General features: G+C 38.8%; 2 protein-coding genes across 2 annotated transcripts in view; one reads left to right on the top strand and one right to left on the bottom strand.

Annotated features, from left to right (window-relative positions):
* CC2D2B (coiled-coil and C2 domain containing 2B) overlaps positions 1 to 19,752 on the bottom strand; it is a 68,061-nt gene extending 48,309 nt beyond the window's left edge. The window contains exons 1-11 of the mRNA XM_067466260.1: positions 19,515 to 19,752; positions 18,556 to 18,614; positions 14,301 to 14,370; positions 13,243 to 13,346; positions 13,084 to 13,167; positions 10,370 to 10,462; positions 8,432 to 8,606; positions 5,997 to 6,133; positions 5,763 to 5,888; positions 3,533 to 3,742; positions 1,374 to 1,471 (exon numbers count right to left, since the gene is read on the bottom strand). Coding sequence (XP_067322361.1) covers positions 1,374 to 1,471; positions 3,533 to 3,742; positions 5,763 to 5,888; positions 5,997 to 6,133; positions 8,432 to 8,606; positions 10,370 to 10,462; positions 13,084 to 13,167; positions 13,243 to 13,346; positions 14,301 to 14,370; positions 18,556 to 18,614; positions 19,515 to 19,752 — 1,394 coding nt within the window. The remainder of the gene's footprint in view (positions 1 to 1,373; positions 1,472 to 3,532; positions 3,743 to 5,762; positions 5,889 to 5,996; positions 6,134 to 8,431; positions 8,607 to 10,369; positions 10,463 to 13,083; positions 13,168 to 13,242; positions 13,347 to 14,300; positions 14,371 to 18,555; positions 18,615 to 19,514) is intronic.
* The window catches only part of LOC132771080 (uncharacterized), a 41,934-nt gene continuing 38,334 nt past the window's right edge, over positions 19,649 to 23,248 (top strand). The window contains exon 1 of the mRNA XM_060768695.2: positions 19,649 to 19,987. Coding sequence (XP_060624678.2) covers positions 19,959 to 19,987 — 29 coding nt within the window. The 5' untranslated portion in view covers positions 19,649 to 19,958. The remainder of the gene's footprint in view (positions 19,988 to 23,248) is intronic.

Here is a 23,248-nt window from a genome sequence, read left to right as displayed (position 1 = left end):
ACGCAGATCATCCACTAAGGCGACCAAAGCTGTCTCGGTACCATGCCCCGGTCTAAAGCCAGACTGTGCCGGATCCAGATAATCCGTGTCTACCAAGAATGCCTGGAGTTGTGAGGCCACCACACGTTCCATGACTTTGCCCAAAAAGGGGAGATTGGAGACAGGCCGATAGTTGACGAATTGAGTGGGGTCCAGTGATGGTTTCTTCAACAGCGGTTTTATCACAGCTTGCTTTAAGCTGGCTGGAATTTTGCCCTCCCGGAGGGAGGCATTAACCACCACCTTCACCCACTCGGCCAATCCCCCTCTGGCCTCCTTCAGAAGCCAGGATGGGCAGGGGTCTAGGATGCATGTGGTAGCTCTCATTCCTCCAAGCACCTTGTCCACATCCTCGGATTGAACCAATTGAAATGAATCCATCAAAACCGGACAAGCAGATGCTCGTGTTACATCCTCAGATACTGCCGTTAATATGGTATCCAGTCCAGAGCGGATCAAGGCGACTTTGTCTGTGAAGAACCGAGCAAAGGCTTCACAGCGAGCTGCCGAGTCATCAGGGCACCCATCCTGAATGGCGGGTTTTAATAGGCCTCTGACGACTCGGAACAATTCCCAGCAACTACAACTCCCAAATGACAAAATCAATTTTTTTGAGTGAAGGACATACATTGGGTTGTTAGGTGTCTTGTGTCCAAATTTGGTGTCAATTCGTCTAGAGGTTTTTGAGTTCTGTTAATCCCACAAACGAACATTACATTTTTATTTATATAGATAAATGGGCTGGAAGAACATTGGATAAGCGAAATTTTTGAATAATAGGGAAGGATTAAGGAAAAGCCTATTAAACATCAAATTACATTATGATTTTACAAATTAAGCACAGAAACATCATGTTTTATAACAAATCGACAGAAAATACAGTTCAATACATGGTAACGTTATGTAGTAATTACTTTATTTACAAATTTAGCACCAAAACATTGCAATGTATTGAAACAGCTGTGGATCCAGGCAGGAGGCAGACAGCGTTGGATAATACAGAATGTTGGATGAGCAAAAGTTAGATAAACGAGACTCTGCTGTACTTCAAGGTGAAGAGAACAACATATGGTTTTTCAAAACAAAATAGGAAAATACAGGAACAAACCTAGGAAATTCCAGAGACTATTTTTGTCCATCTGGAGGTGACTTGGTTGAACACACTATGATATAGTGTGAGCATGCCATGACAGCTCAGCCCTATCATTTTGCAAAATGCGCAAGCTGATGCAGGGGAATATTAATCTTGAAATGAATATAAGTCTAACCCAAACAAGCAAACCCAAAACAAAACATCTATATCAGATATCCATTTCACTTCACTAAACAAGTACCTTATTTGTGATCTGAAATCCTTTAATGTGTTTGTACTCAGCTGGTTTATTTTTAAATTACTTTCCTTCAGCTTTGTGGCACTTGTTAATGCTTTGAGCTGGAATATAAATAATGTATTTAAACTGCATTAAGCTTTCATTAGCAAATTTAATAACTTTAAAGGGTATTTTGATAATTTAAAGTTAATAAATAATACAATTAAAACAGAATTCATATAAAAACACGAAGTACAGATTACATGCAAAATTCATTATTTTCTATATTAATCTAGTACAGGCAGTCACCAAGTTACAAACATTGAATTTACAAACAATTTCTAATTCAGAACAGGGGTAAGACAACAGGGAGTGAAATCTACCCCTCAGAAGGGAAATTCACTCCTGAAAGAGCTATCATGAGGAAGCTATATTGTCAATCATTGTTTCCACAACAAGCCAAATTTTCAAAATGCAATTGTCACGGGGACAGAAAATGAGGTGAAATCTTCTGAACTGGGACACAGACAATAAAACGAACACCACAGGTGTGTTAAGCCATCCCTATGCTATCCACAGCTTATATATATGTGTATATGCATATATTTGGCTGGAGTTACACTTTAAAAATGCACCTCTTCCAACTTACATACAAATTCAACTTAAGAAAAAACCTACAGAACCTTTTCATAACTTGGGGACTGCCTGTACTCATATTTAGTGAAGCGATTTTTTTATATATATAGTCGACCCTCTGTATCAATAACAGAAAAAAGAATGGGCATTTGTGTATATATTTTAACCCATAAGTTCTTAGCAAAGTGGTCTGGAGATAATATTTTACTATTCTGATAATAAAAGGTATTTTGAGCTATTTCGATAAGAAATATCATCATTGCCAGCTGAATTGTTTAAAAATCCTTGAAAACTATGCACATTTAATATGCCCTAGGGAAACTATTGCATTCATCATTTTCCATTTTGCCTTCAACCTCCAAGTGAACAACAGAAAAAGGAAGAAATGTTGGGGCGCCTAAATGGTGAACATATGACAATTGATGACATAACCCCGGCGAACACACATTTTGATGCCTCAAATGTTAGACCTATTTCTAGGTATAGCTGACCTGCTAATTCCAAAAATAGTACCAGTTTTCCCTATGAGCTCTAGATTTTGAGATATAGAACATATGGCATATACTAACATTAATCTGCTCGCCCATAGAAAATAATAATAACTATATCTAAGAAACTAGCTCTGATGCGGTCTATGCAAAGCAATTTTCTAAATCACTGCCTCAAATAACCCCAGAAACAGGCCTAAAAGCCAAGACACCGATTTTTTTTAAGTTTGGGCTGTAACGGTTGAGCAGCATGGTCACATTTTACATCAAATGATGGAAACAACACATTCTATGAATACCAAATGTAATGTAGAAAAGATTCAGTTCAAAGTTGACTCAGCAAAACACATAGGGCAAACTGCTGAGGAATTTCATCTCGGTAAGAATACAGTTTGGGTCATTTGGAATATAACACCTTCTCAGAATAAACAAGGTGTGCTCAGATTTATAGCATCTGTATAGTATCCACCTAAGAAAACATTACGAAATTTATGAGGTCACTGTAAATTGACAGGCAGCTTGAAATTACGCACAAACGTACATAATCTGCTGGAGGAAACACCAGTTCTTTGTTGAGAAAGAATGTAATGTTTCAGAAGATGCTATAACATCTTTTGAGATTATTAAACAACAGTTGGGTCAAGCCTATTTCAGTACAATTGTGCTATAAACTCAGTTGTTAAGGAGAGCCCAGAAACTGTGACAAAGCAAGACTGTCAGCTTCAAATACGTAGCTGCAGATTGCCATCATATTTGTCAGAAGCTTTCACAACTGCAAAGTCTTTCTTGCCTGTAAAGGCTTACTTACGTTGTCAAAAAAAAGGCATTAAAACAGTTATTGCTGTATCTGAAACACAGAGTATATATTCTCCCAACATCATGAGCCTCATCAGAGCATTCAGAAAACTAAAGCTAGGGCAAGAAGGTTAATGCAGCAGCCTAGTATATCAGGATACATCCAGACAATTATTGGAAACTCTCCTGTTTGTCTCCTTTTGTTTCAAGCAATCAAAATCTTTCAGCTGTGTAACTAGAACTTAACAAAAAACATTTCCTTACCTTTTCAGACAGCAAGTGAGTAACATTTTGCTGGCGTCTTTTTTGAAAGCACTCGTAAATATTAAGCAGTTTAGACGCTAACACTTGTTCACAATTGAAGAGAGAATGGTGATTGAAAACAATGCTGGAAATGTTAAGATCTAGTTGGTAAATCTTGCTTTCTTCTCCTGTCATAGTTATAATACGCTTTTCTAGTTCAGGACGCATTGCCTGCATTTAAAAGAAAACCAACAAATGTTCCTTTAAAATAAATATTTTTTTCAAAATCGTGAACTGATGTATTTTTAGAGCTCAATGTGGTTTGAGTTAGAACATGCTATTCTACGTGGATCTACTTTTATCATCTTTGACAGTAATGAAACAAATTAGTCACAAACTCTGTTTTAAACTGCGTCAGAATTTCTGCTAAATCTGACTAGACCCCTTGCTGTTTTATTCCTTGTTACACGTGATCATTTCTTCCTTTAACTCCTTTCATGACTATTTCCTGATGAATTATTATCTGACTCATCGGATGTTTTCAACAACAGAAAACAACTTACATCTTTGCTTTTCCATTAGGAAATCACTTTCTCCTTCGGTCAGCTATCTATGCTTTATCTTTTCTGTCTTTTACCTCAATGATTTTGTTTACTTTCAGTATTATAAGACCAAATAGTTTATTCTTTTATGCATATTAGCTGTGTATAATTCATTGTTGGTTTTATTAAATTATCTTATATGAAATCCACTGAATGGATTTTCTGCTTTTAATGTTACAAATCTCTGGTCTTAATGCTTTTTCTTAAAAAAAAATTGTTTGTAATGTTTTAAAGCTTTACATTCCTGGTCTGTGACTGTAATACGTAATAAAATTCATTCATATTTGAAACACATGAAAGGTTTATTGGTTCCAATTATTTTGCAACAGGAGCCCCCGGTGGCACAATGAGTTAAACCCTTGTGCCACCAGGACTGTTAACCGAAAGGTCAGCAGTTTGAATCCATGGAGCGGGGTGAGCTCCCATCTGTCAGCTCCAGCTTCTCATGTGGGGCATGAGAGAAGCCTCCCACAGGATGGTAAAATATCTGGGTGATCCCTGGGCAACATCCTTGCAGACTGCCAATTCTCTCACACCAGAAGTGACTTGCAGTTTCTCAAGTCGCTCCTGACATGAAACAAAAATCTTTTGCAGATGGTTACTATGGCTGGATATACACTGCCATATAATTCAGTTTCAGAATGCAGGTTAACTGCATTGAACTGGATTACATGGCAGTATAGACTCTTATAACCCAATTCAGTGTAGCAGATATCAGTGTTGAAGATGATCGAGACATATTAGGAGGAACTTCTAAATCATGAAATATATACATTCATAGATATTCTATATTGACTATATGGCAAAAAACAACAAATTTCTCCTCATGGTGCCTTTTGATTAGACCAATCAAAAGGTACAAAATACATAACACTACTTTTCAAAGCTCCCTGTCATCTTCGTCAAGCTAAGATCCCAAAAAACTGTACAAAAAGAAGAAAAATGGCAGTATTCGAGCAATGGTGTGTTTGAGTGCTAATAATAATAATAATAATAATAATAATAATAATAATTTATTTATACCACACCTCCGTCTCCCCCAAGGGGACTCGGCCACACCCATCAATACAGTAAAACACAATATAAACACAAAAACACAACAAAAATCAGAAAATAAAGTACATAAAATGCAAAACCAGTATAAGTAAACGACACAGCAGCATAAAATCAAACATTAAACCACAAATAATCACACTTCGCTTTAAGCTGGTTTTAGCAATAATGTTTTGGTCTCCATTAGCAGTTACAAAGTAACTTTATTGAAATACAGAGTATCTCTATCCTAAAATTTTGCCTTTCAATAACAGAGATCCAAAAGATAACTGATTGGGGGTCTCAAAAGGTTCTGAGGGTCATGTGACTGTGCAGTAAGGGATAACTCCCATTGGTGCTTGAAAAAAAGATAATATATAAAGATGGCGATAATAAATAACTAAATTTTGACAGCTGCTACTGTATCCTGTCCGAAAATATTCATGGTGTTTGATTCCATTACATTTCTTCACAGTCTAATTTCTAAGACAATACATATTATACAGAATACATTAAAATACATCAGCTGAAAATAACCAAATAATATGAACTACTACTGAAATGTATCCAGTTCCTTTATGGTACAACTAAAGATCAACAAGAAGAAACAAACAAACCTTTTTATATGTTGTCCTTAACTGTATATCAGCCTCAACAGGGAAAGAAACTCTGCAGTGATGAGCTTGTTTCACAGGTGAAGGTAATGATATTATCTCTCCACTTTCTTCAAACCAGTTTGTCCCCTTAACAAAGATGATTCAGATGCATTAACAATACACCCAAGAGCTGATAATTACCTTTTAATCATATTGTTCAGAAATTTGTAAACATAAGCAAAACTATAGATATACCCCTTCTTGCTGAAGAAGACGGTTTTCCATTTTGTAATATGTACTCCTAGGAATGTAAGGTTTTCTTGGAATGTAAAATCCTTCATCTTCTAAAATCCGTGGCAACATATTATTTAGTAATTTAGAGCTGTGTATAACTGAGATCATTGGTATGATTTTAGCATTACATTCACACACAGAGTGGGAGAGAGAAAGAGAAAGATATCATAAATCCTTCCTTATGCATTCTCCCTTCTTTTATCCCACAAACATTGATATCTGACCTAGGAAACAACCAATAAGAGACCAGCCTAAATATAAGATTTTTTTAATTAAAGAGTAAAGAACATTTCATAGTTATGAACTGGAGGAGTATTCAGCATTTCTGATTTGAGAAGCTCACTTAAAAATATTTTATATGGGTACGGTATACTGTTATTAAAGTCCACTTGTTTTGAGTGGCTATAAGTGAAGACTTGTGATTGATACCAATTAACGGAAATATTCAGTCAATTAACATCAATATTGTATTGCAATATTGTATTGCAAATCCTCCAAGTCTGTTACATTCATCCCAAATAGAATCAACTTTCAATTGAGTGGGGTTCCCCCCCCCCTAATTTTTGCTCTTTTATTTAATTCTCCCACCAGTGCTCCAGAACAATTCATACCAATATTGAATTTCAATGAAGTTTCAAACCTCTGTAAACTTTTCTGAAAGTACTAATTTTAATTAAACTTTGAGAATGGTTGGCAAACCAGAGAGGTCCCAGGAAACAGCAGGAGGATCAGTGTTGTTTCCATCACAGAACCATAGAATCAGAGAGTTGGAAGAAACCTTGTGGGCCATCCAGTCCAACCCCCTGCCAAGAAGCAAGAAAATCCATTCAAAGCATCCCTGACAGATGGCCATGCAACCTCTGCTTGAAAGCCTCCAAAGAAGGAGCATCCACCAAACTCTGGGGCAGAGATTTCCACTGCTGAACAGTTCTCACAGTTCTCCCTAATGTTAAGATGGAATCTCCTTTCCTGTAGTTTGAAGCCATTGTTCCATGTCCTAGTTTCCAGGGCAGCAGAAAACAAGCTTGCTCCCTCCTTCAATGATTTTCCCTCACATATTTATACATGGCCATCATGGCTCCTCTCAGCCTTCTCTTATTCAGGCTAAACATGCCCAGCTCTTTAAGTCATTCATCATAGGGCTTGTTCTCCAGACCCTTGTTCATTTTAGCTGCCCTCCTCTGAACACATTCTAGCTTGTCAACATCTCCCTTCAATTGCAATGCCCAGAATTGGACACAGCATTCCAGGTATGGTTTAACCAAGGCAGAATAGAGGGTAGCATGACTTCCCTGAATCTAGACACTAGACTCCTATTTATGCAGGCCAAAATCCCACTGGCTTTTTTTGCCACCACATCACATTGTTGGCTCATGTTGGCTCACTTGTTGTCCATGAGGACTCTTTTTCACACGTACTGCTCTTGAGCCACGTGTCCCCCATTCTGTATCTTTGCATTTCATTTTTTCTGCCTAAGTGGAGTATCTTGCATTTGTCCCCATTGAACTTCATTTTGTTAGTTTTTGGCCCATCTCTCTAATCCAGTGGTTCTCAACCTGTGAGCCCCCAGATGTTTTGGCCTTCAACTCCCAGAAATCCTAACAACTGATAAACTGGCTGGGATTTCTGGGAGTTGTAGGCCAAAACACCTGGGGACCCATAGGTTGAGAACCACTGCAATCTGTCAAGGTTATTTTGAATTCTGCTCCCGTCTTCTAGGGTATTAGCTATCCCTCCCAATTTGGTGTCATCTGCAAACTTGATGAACATGCCTTCCAACCCTTCATCTAAGTCATTAATAAAGACGTTGAAAAGAACTGTGCCCAGGATGGAACCCTGCTGCACCCACTCGTAACTTCTTTCCAGAATGAAGAGGAAGCATTGGTGAGCACCCTTTGGGTTCGTTCGCTTTACCAATTATAGATCCAGCTAACCGTAGTTTTGCCTAGCTTCTTGAAAGGATGCATCTACGTGTGGGAGTTTTACAAGGTATTTAGCCTTCTCTGCCAAAGAGTACTAATGCCTCACCAAACGACACATTTCAGGATTCCATAGCATTCATCCGTGACAGTTTAAGTAGAGTCGATTGCATTAATTATACAATGCAGATGCACCCAAAAAGCGTGGGAAGAGGATCTGAGCTAGTCAGTTTGACATCAAGATTAGAAAAAGATATAGAAGAGATAATCAAACAGTAATTCTATAACCATTTGGGAAAAAAATATGTGATTGCCAAACTCCAGCACAACTTTATCAAAAACATGTTATGCTAGATACTTTTTTATACTTTAAAACTTATCATTAAAAACCTTGGAAGATCAGGGGACTACTCTATAAATATCCATTTCAACATTTGTAAAAGGAAGGACATTGTCATATTTTGGAATCTAAAGTACCTGGGAAAGCGCTTGGAATGAAAAGATAATCACATTGTTCTTCCTTCCAATCACTGTGTTCATACTCAGCAGCCTTTACTTCAAGTAGTTCTGGCAGTATTTCTCTGACATGGCGAAGTAGTGGGGTTTGCTCATTTAGGTCACAGGCATGTTGAAAACTGTCATTTATTGAGTTCTATTGTGTATTCACCATGAACAAAATCAGTGTGAAATACTGAATTTAGAGAAAAGTGGACAGTTAACTTTAAAATGGATAAAAATATTAGATAAAAATATTAAAATGAATACACATTATTTTCAGATGAAATAAGCTATGGTTTTTATACAGTAACCCTAAAGTGAAAACATTATATTATTAAACCCCCTTCTACACTGCCCTATATACCAGAATCTTATCCCAGATTATATACTTATTCCAGATTATACGGCAGTGGAAACACATATAATCCTGTTCAAATCATACAATCTGGGATCAAATCCTGGGATATAGCGCCTAAGGTCCCTTCCACATTGCCCTTATATCCTAGGATCTGATCCCAGATTATCTACTTATCCCATATTATCTGGCAGTGGAGACATATAAAATCCAGTTTAAAGCAGATATGGGTTCAGATCCTGGAGTATAGGGCAGTTTAGAAGGGGACTAAGAGATGACAAAATGCCTTTTAGATAGATCATGCATTGTTAAACAGGAATGCATTGGCTATAACCCTATTGTGTAAAACTGGTGGAAAATACAGTTCTAATGGGCATGTGGTCAGACACCTGCTGAATGATAAAGTGGGTGGTGATGTGTAACTTAAAGGACATGCTAAAGAAGCTGAGTCATGACCATGTGACAGTCATGACAAGGGTTGCATCATTCACTTTTGTCCCTGGGTGATGACGAGCAAGCAATGGGTATACAAGAGGGCAGAAGTGTGTGTTCTCTCTCTTGCCATGATTCTCTAAGAGCCGTCGCAAACTAGGTTCCTGCGGGAGAAAACCTTGCTAGCACGTCCCTGACGTCATGAGCCTGCGCCTCTCTCCCCGCCCCTTTCTCCGCCCCTTTCTCTTTGCCAGCATGGTTTTTCCTTTGCTAGGGCAGCATTGCCCACATTTTCTCTCAGTTGAATTCTGCCAACTGAGAGAAAATGCGGGCAATGCTGCCCTAGCAAAGGAAAAACCACGCTGGCAAAGAGAAAGGGGCGGAGAAAGGGGCGGGGCAAGAGGCGGGGTCTCGTGACGTCAGGGACATGCTAGCAAGGTTTTCTCCCGCAGGAACAGAGTTTGCGACGGGCCTTACTTCTTGCCGTACATCTGTTGCTGATACTACGTTGTGAGTATATCTCTGTTTATGCCATTGACTAATGGCATATATTTATACATAAAACAACATGTCAAGATGAAAAGCCTCCTGTGAGTTTGGATGAAAACTGAATCAGAGTGTTTTCGCTACTCTCCGACTTCCAACTAGAAATAAATGGTTGATGAATATTTGCCTTATTATTTTATTTTTTCTGGTACTACTTGGAATATCTTTCAGCCATACTGCAAAACTGAGAAACTATTATAATCATTTTCATTTTAAAAATTCAACAACATTATTGGCTGGCATCCTGTTCACTTTTTTATGGCTTTAAGACTGACTTCTACATTTTGTAATTCACATGTATAGTCTTTGCATCATAATGTAGGAAACAAGAGTGGAACAAGGTAATTTGAAAGCTTAAGATGTAAGCAACAAGGAAAAAAATAAAGATACGTCACTGGTTAGAACCTATATTCTGGGTTACTGTATATAGATCAGCTTGAAAATATACTTAATAATTCTTCTTTTACAAATGAAAAAAGACAAAAGAACAGGGCTTTCAAATATGGGTGAATTCTTTAGTGGGATGTGATCTGATCAATTTAATGTAACAGGAATAAAAACCATGCAAACCGAAGAAAGAATACCTGGTCAACATTTTGATCAACTTCTTTCAGCTTTGTGTGGTTTTCAAAAGTTGATGTAAAAAATGCCAAGGCTTCATCTAATGGAACTTCCTTCTAAGATAGACAAAACAGCTGAGCAACTTGAAAACTGCTAACCATTCAATTTTCTTATTTCCCAAAGTTAATTTCCTTAATAAGAACTAATATCTATTTGCTACAGTATCACCATCTTGGTACTAAGCCTTTCATTAAGCTTTAACTACTTCCCAATAAATCAACCACTTAATGGCAAGTCAACACAAATAAAAATGCCAATGGTTCAATGGATCTGCAAGAAGTTTCAAAATTATGAATACAATTTCAAAGCAGTAGGTATTTTATGACAGCAACATATTACTATTATTCAAAAAGTTACAGGCAGTTTAATGAGTTACCAAGTTTTACCAACCATATTCAGCCAGAAAGAAAACTAAAAAATGACCCCACAAATGGAGAACATATCATTAGGTGACCCTTATGTTGCAGGGTCACCAATTTACAAATGACTGAATTTGTGCCTGGGAGAGGCATTTAGCAGTAATCATTTGAAACTCTATGTACCACCCTTTCAAGTGGTAAGAGTTTCATTGATGGGTAGTTTGTGATTGCAGAGATATAGAGATTTCAAATTGGCTACATCTTTTTGAAACACTCTGTATTTTGTTATTGATGTTATACCTTGACTTATGCAACCCTATGAATATGGGACCCCCACCAACCCTTCTCAAGATTTCTAAATTCAGGGAGGTGGTTTCCTTTACTGAGTAAATCCACCTCTAGGACATTCTTCCTCTATTCCAGTGGTTCTCAACCTGGGGTCCCCAGATGTTTTTGGCCTACAACTCCCAGAAACCCCAGCCAGTTTACCAACTGTTAGGATTTCTGGGAGTTGAAGGCAAAAAACATCTGGGGACCCCAGGTTGAGTACAATTGCTCTATTCCATTTGCCTTCCATTTTGCCAAGTGTTATTTCCTTTTTCAATTAATCACATTGTCTAATAACATGTCCAAAGTATGACAGCCTCAATTTAGACATTTTGGCTTCTAGTAAGAGTTCAAGCCTGATTTACTCTAAGATCTGTTCATTTTCGCAGTCTATGGTATCTGAAGATATCCTCTAGCACCACATTCAAATCCTGTTGATTCTTTTACTGTAAGCTTTCTTAACTATTCAGTATTCACAACCATATCTAGAAATAGGAAATATTGTGGCATTCATAATTCTGACTTTGGTTCATGTTGCATTCCCTGACAGCTTTTGCTACACCTCACTACACCATGCAACCCTGTTTTCTTAAAACACTGATTGAAAATGTCTCTGACTCACACATACCAACTACAGCTATGTTAAGGCATTCTATTTCTTCTTTTATGGGTTATAGTTTTCTTGATTCATGCTTCTCACATGCCATGTTCCTAACACATAAATTGTGCAGCACTGTAATTTTCCTTCAACTCTGAACATGCCACGTTTTTTTTTAGTTTGAGTCCCGCTACATCATCAAATTCAACACTACTCATAGCTGTCCTCCATTCTTTTCCAGTAGCTCAATGAGTAGCTGCTTCTGATCTGGGAGCCTCATTTTCCAGAACTATCTATTGTTTCATTTTGGATTGCTTTATCATAGGGTTTTCAAGGCAAAATGCATTCAGGACTGATTTACCACTAGCATCTTCTGGACAGTGCTGTTGCACACATATACATGCCACTACTGCGCAATAGGGATACCCTACCAGCACCAGTACTATATCAGTTTAGCCTCTTACTTCAATGGAGCATGCAATCCAACCATCACAGAAAAGTACTGCCACATCTTCTCTCACAATCTTTCATAAAGTTTACACAATTCTAGCTATTCCTCCTTACCTTCTCATCCAAAACTGTTTGCTATTCTGTTCAAACATCTTCATTGCTACAACCTTTTTCTCGCAAGCTTTACCTTGTTGTATGTTAGCTCAAACAATGTCCAAAGATGTTATAATATTATCTAGCCATTATGTTTTAGTTTTCACATGTATGTACGGCATTGAATTTTGCCATTATTATGTTGGAAACTGCTTTGAGTAATGGCCGGAATCACTGGGTTGTTGTAGTTTTTTTCGGGCTATGTGGCCATGATCTAGAGGCATTCTCTCCTGACGTTTCACCTGCATCTGTGGCAAGCATCCTCAGAGGTAGTGTGGCCATGTTCTAGAAGCATTCTCTCCTGACGTTTCGCCTGCATCTATGGCAAGCTTCCTCAGAGGTAGTGAGGTCACTACCTCACTACCTCTGAGGATGCTTGCCATAGATGCAGGCGAAACGTCAGGAGAGAATGCTTCTAGAACATGGCCACACTACCTCTGAGGATGCTTGCCATAGATGCAGGTGAAATGTCAGGAGAGAATGCCTCTAGATCATGGCCACATAGCCCAAAAAAAACTACAACAACCCAAATAAATAAATGCTACACTTCTCTTAAAATTGCCATCACTATTTGCACTCAACACAAACTCCTTATTTTCGTTCTTACTATGATATATTAGTAATCCTTTAAGCATAAGAAACATTAAGTTTGCGCGCGCTCTCTCTCTCTCTATATATATATATGAGACATAGGTAAAGTCTTAAATGAAGGACATGTGAAGACGCATAATTGGAATTCAGACACTTTTAGTTTATCATTTCTGACAGTATATTATGAAAGTTTTATTACCCCAAGACTCAAAACGTCAAAGTTGTTTGGGTTTCCTTCAGTAGGTGCATCCTGGTTATCAGGGAAAAAATCTTCTTCTTTGGCCTAAAATAAAAGGATATCTCAGTGTACTTTTTTAATATTGAAGAAAAAGAATAAACAAGAACACAGAATACTCACAAGATTCCCATATCTGGAACTTGACTTATTCTTTCGGAGAGAATCCAAAAAGTGTAGAGAAGAAGACAAACCTTTTAAATTGGTTGAACCATCCCCCTTGAATAAAAACACAAATACATGTTATTGTAGGCTTCATTTGAATGCCAAACACAAGTTCAATTGAAGTTACTCATTACCTTGACAGTTTTCAGTTTCCCTCTTACTCTGTCGCGCAGTGCTTCAGTCAGTCTAACCTGTTGTTCTACATCAGTAACAACTATATTAAAAAAGATTTTAAAGACGTGTTTTATAATAGATATTGCAAAGAAACATCAAGAAACATTTCATAGAATCATAGAATCAAAGAGTTGGAAGAGACCTCAAGGGCCATCCAGTCCAACCCCCTGCCCAAAGCAGGAAAATTGCATTCAAAGCACCCCCAACAGATAGCCATCCAGCCTCTGTTTAAAAGCTTCCAAAGGAGGATCCTCCACTACACTCGTGGCAGAAAGTTCCACTGCTGAACAGCTCTCACATTTAGGAAGTTCTTCCTAATATTCAGGTGGAATCTCCTTTCTTGTAGTTTGAAGCCATTGTCCTGCGTCCTAGTCTCCAGGGCAGCAGAAAACAAGCCTGCTCCCTCCTCCCTATTACTTCCCCTCACATATTTATACATGGCTATCATGTCTCCTCTTTTCTGCAGTCTCACGTGGAACCTAATGAAGTCTGGAAACATGGCAAGAATCATATTTGAAAATGGTTATCAAAGTTTATTAAGTATTAACTTGAGTCCTAGAAGTATACAAAAATTATAAATGATGTTCAACAATGGAGCATAAAACACATAATTTCAAATTGCATTTTTAAATAATAGCTTACAATTTCCATACATAATACTACAAAACACATTTAAATATTCACAATTTGTGTTATATGCGACAACTATCCACAGAGAATAAAATAGTTAATAAACGTATATATAGTGTTGGCCTTTACATTAGAGTCCAATTTAAGCCACGTTTGTTAAAAAAAATCCTTTAAAAATCAACGTAGTAATGAAAAAAATAACATTTAATTACCTTCCTCCGGATCTTCCTCAGCGGCTCCTTTTGAACTAATGCTATCAACATACGCATTGTCTTCAGTTTGCTACATTAAACAAGAGGAAAGTTGCAAGTAAGTTTTTACCTTATTTATATCCCATCTTTTTCCTGGGATGGAAGAATTTTCTACACTATCAGGTTTAAAAATATATCCCAGGATCTGATCCTAGATTATCTGCTTCGAACTGGATTATATGTGGCCCCTTCTACACTGCCATATAACCCAGATTATCAAATCAGATAATCCACATTATCTGCTTTGAACTGGATTATATGAGTCTACACTGCCATATAATCTAGTTCAATGTATATAATCTGGATTTTATATGGCAATGTAGAAGGGGCCTAAGGGAGGGAGCAGGTTAAAACAACCTATTTCCTCTTGGGTTTCAGTCCCCACCCCAACGCAAACCTCAGGCTTTTCTGGGAGAGGTGGCTAGATGACAAAGGAGCCTGCAAGCAGTGCAGACCCCCGTACAGGACTCCTAACATGAGAAAATGATGTCATGAGGTGGGGGGATGCCTCCCCCCCATCTCCTGATGCACCATTTTCTTGGTCAGAAGTCTTGTACAGAAGGGACTGCGTTGCTCTCAGGCCCCACCATCAAGTTTGGAGGCGGGGATGTTGGGGAGGTGCCATCCTGCTCCTCTGGGCTTTGGGGAACCCAGAAATGGAATGGCAGTGAGGACTAATGTCCCCGGAGTGCGGAAGCAGTCCCAGGAGTCAGTCCACATAGGGCCCTCACCTCTAAAGACCTGGACCTTAGCTTAAGGTCCAGATCTTTAGAGGTGATTAATTAATGCAGAGTAAACTGGGAAAACCCAGTTTAGTCTGCATTAATTCACTTTTTCTGAGACATCATTTGGATGCCTCAGGTAAAAGAGCGAGGCAGGCCCCTCATTTTGGACCTGTCTGGAAGGATCCTGGGGCCCCTCCCACACATCTGAATAAAATCCCACGTTATCTGCTTTGAACTGGGATATATGGCAGTGTGGATTCAGATATTCCAGTTCAAAGCAGTTATTGTGGGATTTTCTGCCTTGACATTCTGGGTTATATGGCTGTGTGGAAGGGCCCTGAGTCTCCACTGCCTTGTAATCTGGAATAAGCAGATAATCTGGGATCAGATCCTGGGATATAGGGCAGTGTAGAAGGGCAGCACTCCAAAAAGGCAGCAGTTTCAATAGTAAACGGCATGATAAACTCTGAGGCAAACTCAAAGAACATACCTTCTTTCTAGCACTTTCCTTCTGTAAAAAATCCATTTTCCTCACAATTCTTTCTGGATTTTTTTCTTTCTGGATAAGCCAGAAGAAAATATTTTAAATCATCATCTAGATGGTACACTTCATAAAAGAAATTAAACAAAGGAAATTGCATACTTTTTAAGAATGAGATTGTAACCGTTTTACAATATTGCGTTCACTAGCCAAACATTTCAACACAATGATACACTGTCTTCTTAACTTTTAAATAGATCATCAGAGTTCCCTTTACATATGAATAATGACTATGTTGCTATGTTACTTTTAAACAGAATGCAGTATCACACACAAGAGACACCTGCTTGCCTTCATTTGCTAAACAATTCTTCCCAAAAACTGTATAACTGTGTTGATAAATCCACAATGTTAAAAAAAAATGATAGTGGTTTACAAACTGATCTTACATCAGGAATTAAGCCCTAGCAGCTGGAAAAGGTTGGAAGAAAAGTCAAATAGAAATAACAGATGAACAACAGATGCTGGCTTTATAGCATGGATATTTGTTTATACGAAAAACATGTTACATTTCTGTTTTTAAAATATCTATGTAAAATTTCAGGAATTCTGACAAGGGTAGGGAACAAACTCAAAACTTCAGCAATTATCCAAATAATTGTCATAAAACAAGCTGCTTCTGATATATATATATATATATAATATTATATGACAAAAGATTTAGAGAAATAAAAAGCCAACATATCCACAGAAATTCCTGTTAACGGTTGTCTTATCTGGAAAACATTTCTTTGGTAAACAAAGGCCTAATGGTACAATAACTGTATAATCTATTCTATATTAACAAGGCTGTTTACTGCATTTGAAATTTTGAACACTGAATTTGAAAATGTAAATGTTTAATAATATTTTCCAGTTCTTGCCTTATTTTTTCTCTCCATGGAAGTCTCCGTTTTTGTTGTTATAATGCATTCCCCAATTTAATAATTGGGAGCTATCATGGAAGCTGTAAAAATACAAAATATCCAAATGGAGTATGATTCACAGAAACATATACTCTGTATTCATATCATTTCAGTTTGTCATTCATTAGAAACCAGACTAGATGTATTATATAAAGATCAGTTCAAAATGTCTCCACAATGTACTTTTCACACATTAATCGGTATCACAGGTCGCCATTTTTTTCTAGATAGTACAGGAAGGTTTTGTGCCAGTGTTGTTCACCTGTTAAATGTAATGTATGCTGGTGTAAAATATTTTATACAGTTCAAAATAATACAAAATAACAGTGTGCCCGACACACTACAGCCAGCCATCCATATCCACAGATTCTGCATCCAGATTCAATCATCCATGGCTTGAAAATACACCCCCTCCCCAAAAAATCCAAAACGCAAGTCTTGATTTCAACATTTTATATAAGGAACACCATTTTATTATGCTATTTTATATAATGGGACTTGAGCATCCACTAATTTTTGGTGCCCATGAATAGTCCTGGAACTCCAGTGGATACCAAGGGCCCATTGTACATTATAACAGATTTGCAAACTTGGAACATCGCAACTAAAGCAAAGAAACTAGCCAACTATATATGTCAGCACCTAGAATGGATTGGTGTCAAGGACTGAAGAAACCAGAAACAAAGTAGATGTCATCAGTCATTTGTATATTACATGGCTATTGACCTACATTCACTAATAACATGGCAAAAAGTAGGCCTTTTCAAGTAATTTGACAGTCTAAGTAAATATGTGTGGGTGTGTATACAGTAAACATTAGTCTTCAATATAGAGAACTACAAGTTGAATATTCCTTACTCAAAATGCTTGCAGCTAGAGATGTTTTAGATTTCAATTTTTATTTATTTATTAATTTTATTTATACCCTGCTAGAAGGATACTAGAGACAAAGTTGAAGTACTTTGGCCACATCATGAGGAGACAGGAAAGCCTGGAGAAGACAATTATGCTGGGGAAAGTAGAAGGTAAAAGGAAGAGGGGCCGACCAAGGGCAAGATGGATGGATGGCATCCTTGAAGTGACTGGACTGACCTTGAAGGAGCTGGGGGTGGTGACGGCCGACAGGGAGCTCTGGCATGGGCTGGTCCATGAGGTCACGAAGAGTCGGAAACGACTGAACGAATGAACAACAACAACAACCATCTTCCCAAGGGACTCAGTGTGGCTTACATGAGGCCAAGCCCAAACACAACAATACAAGCAATAAAACAACAATACAAGCAATTAAAAACATAGACAATAAAATAAACAACACTATCAAAAAGCAACACATAATTAAAAACAGAGGGGAGGCCAAATGTAAAGTTAAAATTGGAGATATGCTGGGACATGAACGGAAGATGATACTGGTGTTTATGGAAGGGCATACGAGCAGACTTAAAAAATGTAAAGTGCTTTGGAGGACAAAATGCTATGGGAACATTATTCCGGGAAGGCACACTGGAACAGCCACGTCTTCAAGTTCCTCCTGAAGACTGCCAAGGTTGGAGCCTGTCTGATGTCTTTAGGGAGTGAATTCCAAAGTTGAGGGGCCACCACCGAAAAGGCCCTCTCTCTCGTCCCCACCAATTGCGCCTGCGATACTGGTGGGATCGAGAACAGGGCCTCGCCGGATGATCGAAGAGATCGTATGGGTTTGTATACAGAGACGCGGTCACACAGGTAGGCAGGTCCCAAACCGTTCAGGGCTTTGTAGGTAAGAACTTGCACCTTGAATTGGATCTGGTAGATGAAAGGCAGCCAGTAGAGCTCCTTAAACAGGAGGGATGACCTCTCTCTGTAAGGAGCTCCAGTTAACAACCTGGCTGCCACTCGTTGGATCATCTGAAATTTCCGGGCCGTTTTCAAGGGCAGCCCCACGTAAAGTGCATTGCAGTAATCCAGTCTAGAGGTGACTAAGGCATGGACCACCTTGGCCAGATCCACCATTTTTCTCTTTTGGGGTGGGGTATATGGGATGGCATCCTTGAAGTAACTGGACTGACCTTGAAGGAGCTGGGGGTGGTGACGGCCATGGGTGGTGGGAGCTCTGGCGTGGGCTGGTCTATGAGGTCACGAAGAGTCGGAGACAACTGAACGAATGAACAACAACATATGTGAGAAATACCTGTATTTGAATACTGATACATAATGAAATATTTTGGAGATGAAACCCAGTATAAACATGAGATTCATGCCTTGACTTAAGAGTTTACTTCAGTCTGTGACTTGACTCCTAACTCGAGGCGCTCTTATCTCAAAGCAATTTTCCACTGGCATGCTATTCATCTGTTCCAACCCCCACCCCCATTTTTGTTGCGTGTGAATGCAGTTTTTGTGTTGCACTCACACAAAAACTGTGTGAATGCACATTCAAATGGAACAATTAAAAAAGAAAGATCAACTTTAAAATGGTAGAAGCACAAAGTTGTGGCAAGGAAGACAAGGCACAAAATGAAGCAGCAGAAGCAGCATTTCCTTCATACTGTCATCATTCCACCTCCCTCCCTCTCTTGCTCTCTCTCTCTCTCTCTCTCTTCATAAAGCCAAAATACCAGAAATAAAAACTACAGAAAATCAACTAAACCAAAGTTACTCAAAGTGGACAAGAGCAAAGCAGACATCTGTGTGGAAAGGGCCCTGGAGCCCTTCCAGGCTGACCCTATATCCCAGGACTAATCACAGGTGTTCTGCTTTGAACTGGATTATATGAATCTTTACTGCCAGATAATCTGGGATAAAGACAACCTGGGATTGGATCCTTGGTTAGAAACCTGTTTGGAAGGACCCTGAGACCGCACTGCCATATAACTCAGTTCAAGGCAGTTAATGTGGCCTTGTGGAAAGGGCCTTAGTTTGGCCAACCTGTGTAATACCTTCCTGTACTCTCTATTAATAGTCCAAAGCGGTCTACAGCAGCAATTGCCCTCAAGGCTTGTGGACTACATTTCCCAGAATTCTATACCGTTGGCTACACCATCAGGGGCATCTGGGAATTGAAGTCCTAGGCGGAACCACTTCATTCCTGTCAGTATTGGAGGGACGCCTCCCAACTCTCGCGAGAGGAGAGGCATTGACAAAGCCGCCAATGTAAGTCTCGCGATGCGACGTTCAGTCACGGTTGGAGGCGGAAGGGGAAGGAGGACGGGGCTGTTTGGGAAGCAGAAGGCCGCCGGTGGAAGAAAAGGCCCTTTGAGGGACATGACAGCATCTCTAGAAAGAAATAAGGAGTTAAGAGTGACCGAGCTGCGTTTGGGTGCCTCAGTGGAGTCTTCTCCCCTTCGCCTCTCTACTACAGAAGGGATAAGCGTGGAGAGGGCCCAGTTCTCCCCTCACCCTTAGGCCCCGAAAGCCTGGCCTGACTGGAACAGACTGATTTGTTTCCTTCGCTACTAATTGGCGCCTCAGCATGGTCAAGAAGAACACAATCCCCGACGGGTAAGTATCCCCACCAATGCGTTCGTGGGGGAGAGAGGCAAAAGGGAGGGGGCGCGCACAGCCCCACCTGCTGCCTTCTTCATGTCAACATACAGTCATGAAAGGTGAGTATTGGCCAACGAACTACAAGTAGAAGACGCCTCTCGCCACCCCCCAGGTGAGTATTGAGCCCCACACTGTTTATCAGTGCGCCTTCGTCAGACACTTCTTCCTTTTCGGCCCCCATCTACACTGACCATTTGATGCAGTTCGGAGCTTGTTTCAAGTAGATAAACAACATCCATTTATTTATTTCGTATCAAAAGCATTGCATAAATTAGTATAAAACTGATAAAAATAGAAGGTGTGTAGGCGGCTAAATATCTTTTGACCAAAACACGGCATTGTCTGTAGCCTCCAACAATTCCTCCTATGTACATGAGGCAGGGCACAACGGACAAGCATACAGATGCAGAGTTGTCTGTTCTGCTCCACAGTCACACAAAGTATGGGATTCTTTTAGGTAGTGCCATTTTGCCAGGTTGTCTTTTGATCTGCCCACTCTGCTTCTGAGGCTATTCAGGGACTTCCAGGTTGCCCATTCTTGGTTTCCCCTGACCCTCGTGGGGGGCTATCCAGTTGCGATTTCCTGATTTAGCTGCCCAGAGAGATACTCTTGCTGTAGCTGGAGGGACGCCAAGAGGAGTGTTAGTTCTCATAAATTGATTTGAGTCTGCTGGGAGGAGGCTGGTAGCCATGTAGTGTATGGTTTTCACAGTGTTCAACCTTATTTCTCTCACATTTAGCAGCAACTTCCCGTCGCACATGGGGGAGGGGGCAATGCTAGCTAGCTAACAGGTGTAGGTTTAAGACATCCTGTGATTATTCTGCATGTTTCATTCAATGCTATGTTCACCTGCCTTGCATGGGCAGACCTATGCCAAACAGGACAGGCATCCTCTGCAGTTGAGTAAGACAAGGACAGGGCTGATAATCTTATTAATTTTGGGCCTGCACCCCATGTGCTGCCTGTACGTTTTCGCAGGATGTTATTGCGTGCAGCTATAAAAACAACATCCATAAAAGCATGGGAAAAGGAAGCCCTTCAGGCACATTAGGGCTCTTTGGTCTGTCCTCAAACTGGTTCCAGGATTTCCTATCTGCACTTTCTTCCATACTGGTTTGAATCTGACTATTTATTTATATCCGGCATTTCTCTATCATTGGAGATTCAAAGCAGCTAACAACAAGTATAAAACATAGAGGCACATTAGGCCAAAAAGTAAATGATCTGGGGGCCGTTCCACACCACAGTATAACCCAGAATATCAAGGCAGATAATCTCACAATAACTTCTTCGAACTAGGTTATCTGAGGGCCATTCCCCACAGTCATATAACCCAGTATATAAAAGCAGAAAATCCCACAATATCTGCTTTGAACTATTAAACATATTGTATAGTATTATGTGCTATATGTATAAGATGTTCATGAAACATAAAAACATTTTGTGTTTAGACGGGTATCATGTCCAAAATATCTCGTAAAGTGTAATAAATACTGTTATTTCAAAATTCCAAACACCAGCAGTCCTAAACATTCTGGATAAGGGGTACTCAAATTGTACTTCTAAACAATGGTATTTCTAAAGGGTTATGTTATATAGTTCCAATAAATAATTTGTTATGACTCAAACACGCTTCAGTTTGATATTTTTCAGTTCTCTCCTATTTCCATTCGTCACACAAATTCTTATAACCTTCTGTTAAATTGCCAACATAATCTGTGTGTCAAGTTTTGTTTACCTGATTTTAATTATTAATATAAAAGTTCAGAAACCTTAGAAAAGATTTGATACGTGAACTTAGATTCTAAATTAATGGACATTCGTCTGATGTTAAGAATGTCAGCTGATAAGAAATTAATCAATTCAATTACCTCTTGATCAGCACATGGAAATGTGACTTTCTGGGCATTTTGAACCGTGGTTTACACATTTCATTCTTATTGGCCATGTTTATCTGGGGCTTTTCAAAACTGACATTGTAAATATCTAGAAGATAAAATGATCTGTACTACGTAGCCATATAAATCCTAACTTTATAGACCAATCGTCATGTTGTCTTCAGTGTACAGCAGATCACTATGTAACATGATTTTTGTTCCTGGGCTATAAATGTCATTTCCTAATTGGCTCCATCACTAAACATTGAAAAAAAAGTATTAAACTGAAAAAACTTTGTTTTTGTGGGACATCTTGCAGCACATTTTGCTATGGTGTTTCAATGAATATCTCACAGAATTTCAACCGATTCAACATAGTTTACAGCAGCCACAAAAACAGATTTTTTTGGGAGTATAACAATTCAAAGTAAGTACCGCACAATTAAACAGGAAATAACACTTTCAAACCAGGGACAGAATTTTTTTCAGTTTTCGTTATATAGTGAAATACTTGACCTGTTCCATCTCAGAAGCATGGCAACAGTATTTTATTCCCATCAGGATTGGCAGGTATTATGTATTGTGCTAAATTTCTCAGTAAATTGGAGATTCCAATAATTTGCTAAAACCTCTTAAGTTGTATGGTGTGGAAAAACTTGTAAATCGATGTCCCAAACCATTGCTGTATATTAATTTCACTTGTGATTTGGCAGTAGAATATGCTGCTCCAGAGCACGGTAGAGTCTCTTCTGGAGATTTTTTTTTAACAAAGGCTGCATGGCCATTTGTTGGGAGTGCTTTGATTGGGTGTTCCTAAATGGCAGGGAGTTGGATTTAGGCATATAGTGGAACCTAAGAAACAATATATTAACACCCATTTCAGTTTAATTAATGGAGTATATATTTACACAAGAAGCAATACTACTACTAAGAGCTTTAGATAATTTTGGAGTTGTATCTAATCAGAATAGTAACAGGCAATTTTTATTAACTTTCGAAGATTGTGAAACAGTCTTTTGTTAAAAGGAAATGTTATGAGAGAGCTATAACTTCTGAGCATGTCCTTGAATGTCTCTTATTCCATAGACTAAAGGATGTGAAAGATAGATAAACAATTCAGTACTACTCATGCTTATTTTTTATCTAATGCAGGACAGATTCAGCATCACTGAACTGGAATTTCAAAATCTGAAATACTCCAAAACCGTCCACATGGGTGGTTGAGATACTTTTGCTTTCTTGTGCACATAAACTGTTTAATTTGCTATCAATCTGTATCATCTCTTAAACTTTTAGTTGGTTTGTGTTATTACAGTTAACAGAATTGTTACTTGCTCT

The sequence above is a fragment of the Anolis sagrei genome, chromosome 3 (assembly GCF_037176765.1).
Source record: "Anolis sagrei isolate rAnoSag1 chromosome 3, rAnoSag1.mat, whole genome shotgun sequence".
NCBI lineage: Eukaryota > Metazoa > Chordata > Lepidosauria > Squamata > Dactyloidae > Anolis > Anolis sagrei.
Note: the sequence above shows the minus strand (reverse complement) of the source record. Positions and strands in the feature narration are given on the sequence as shown.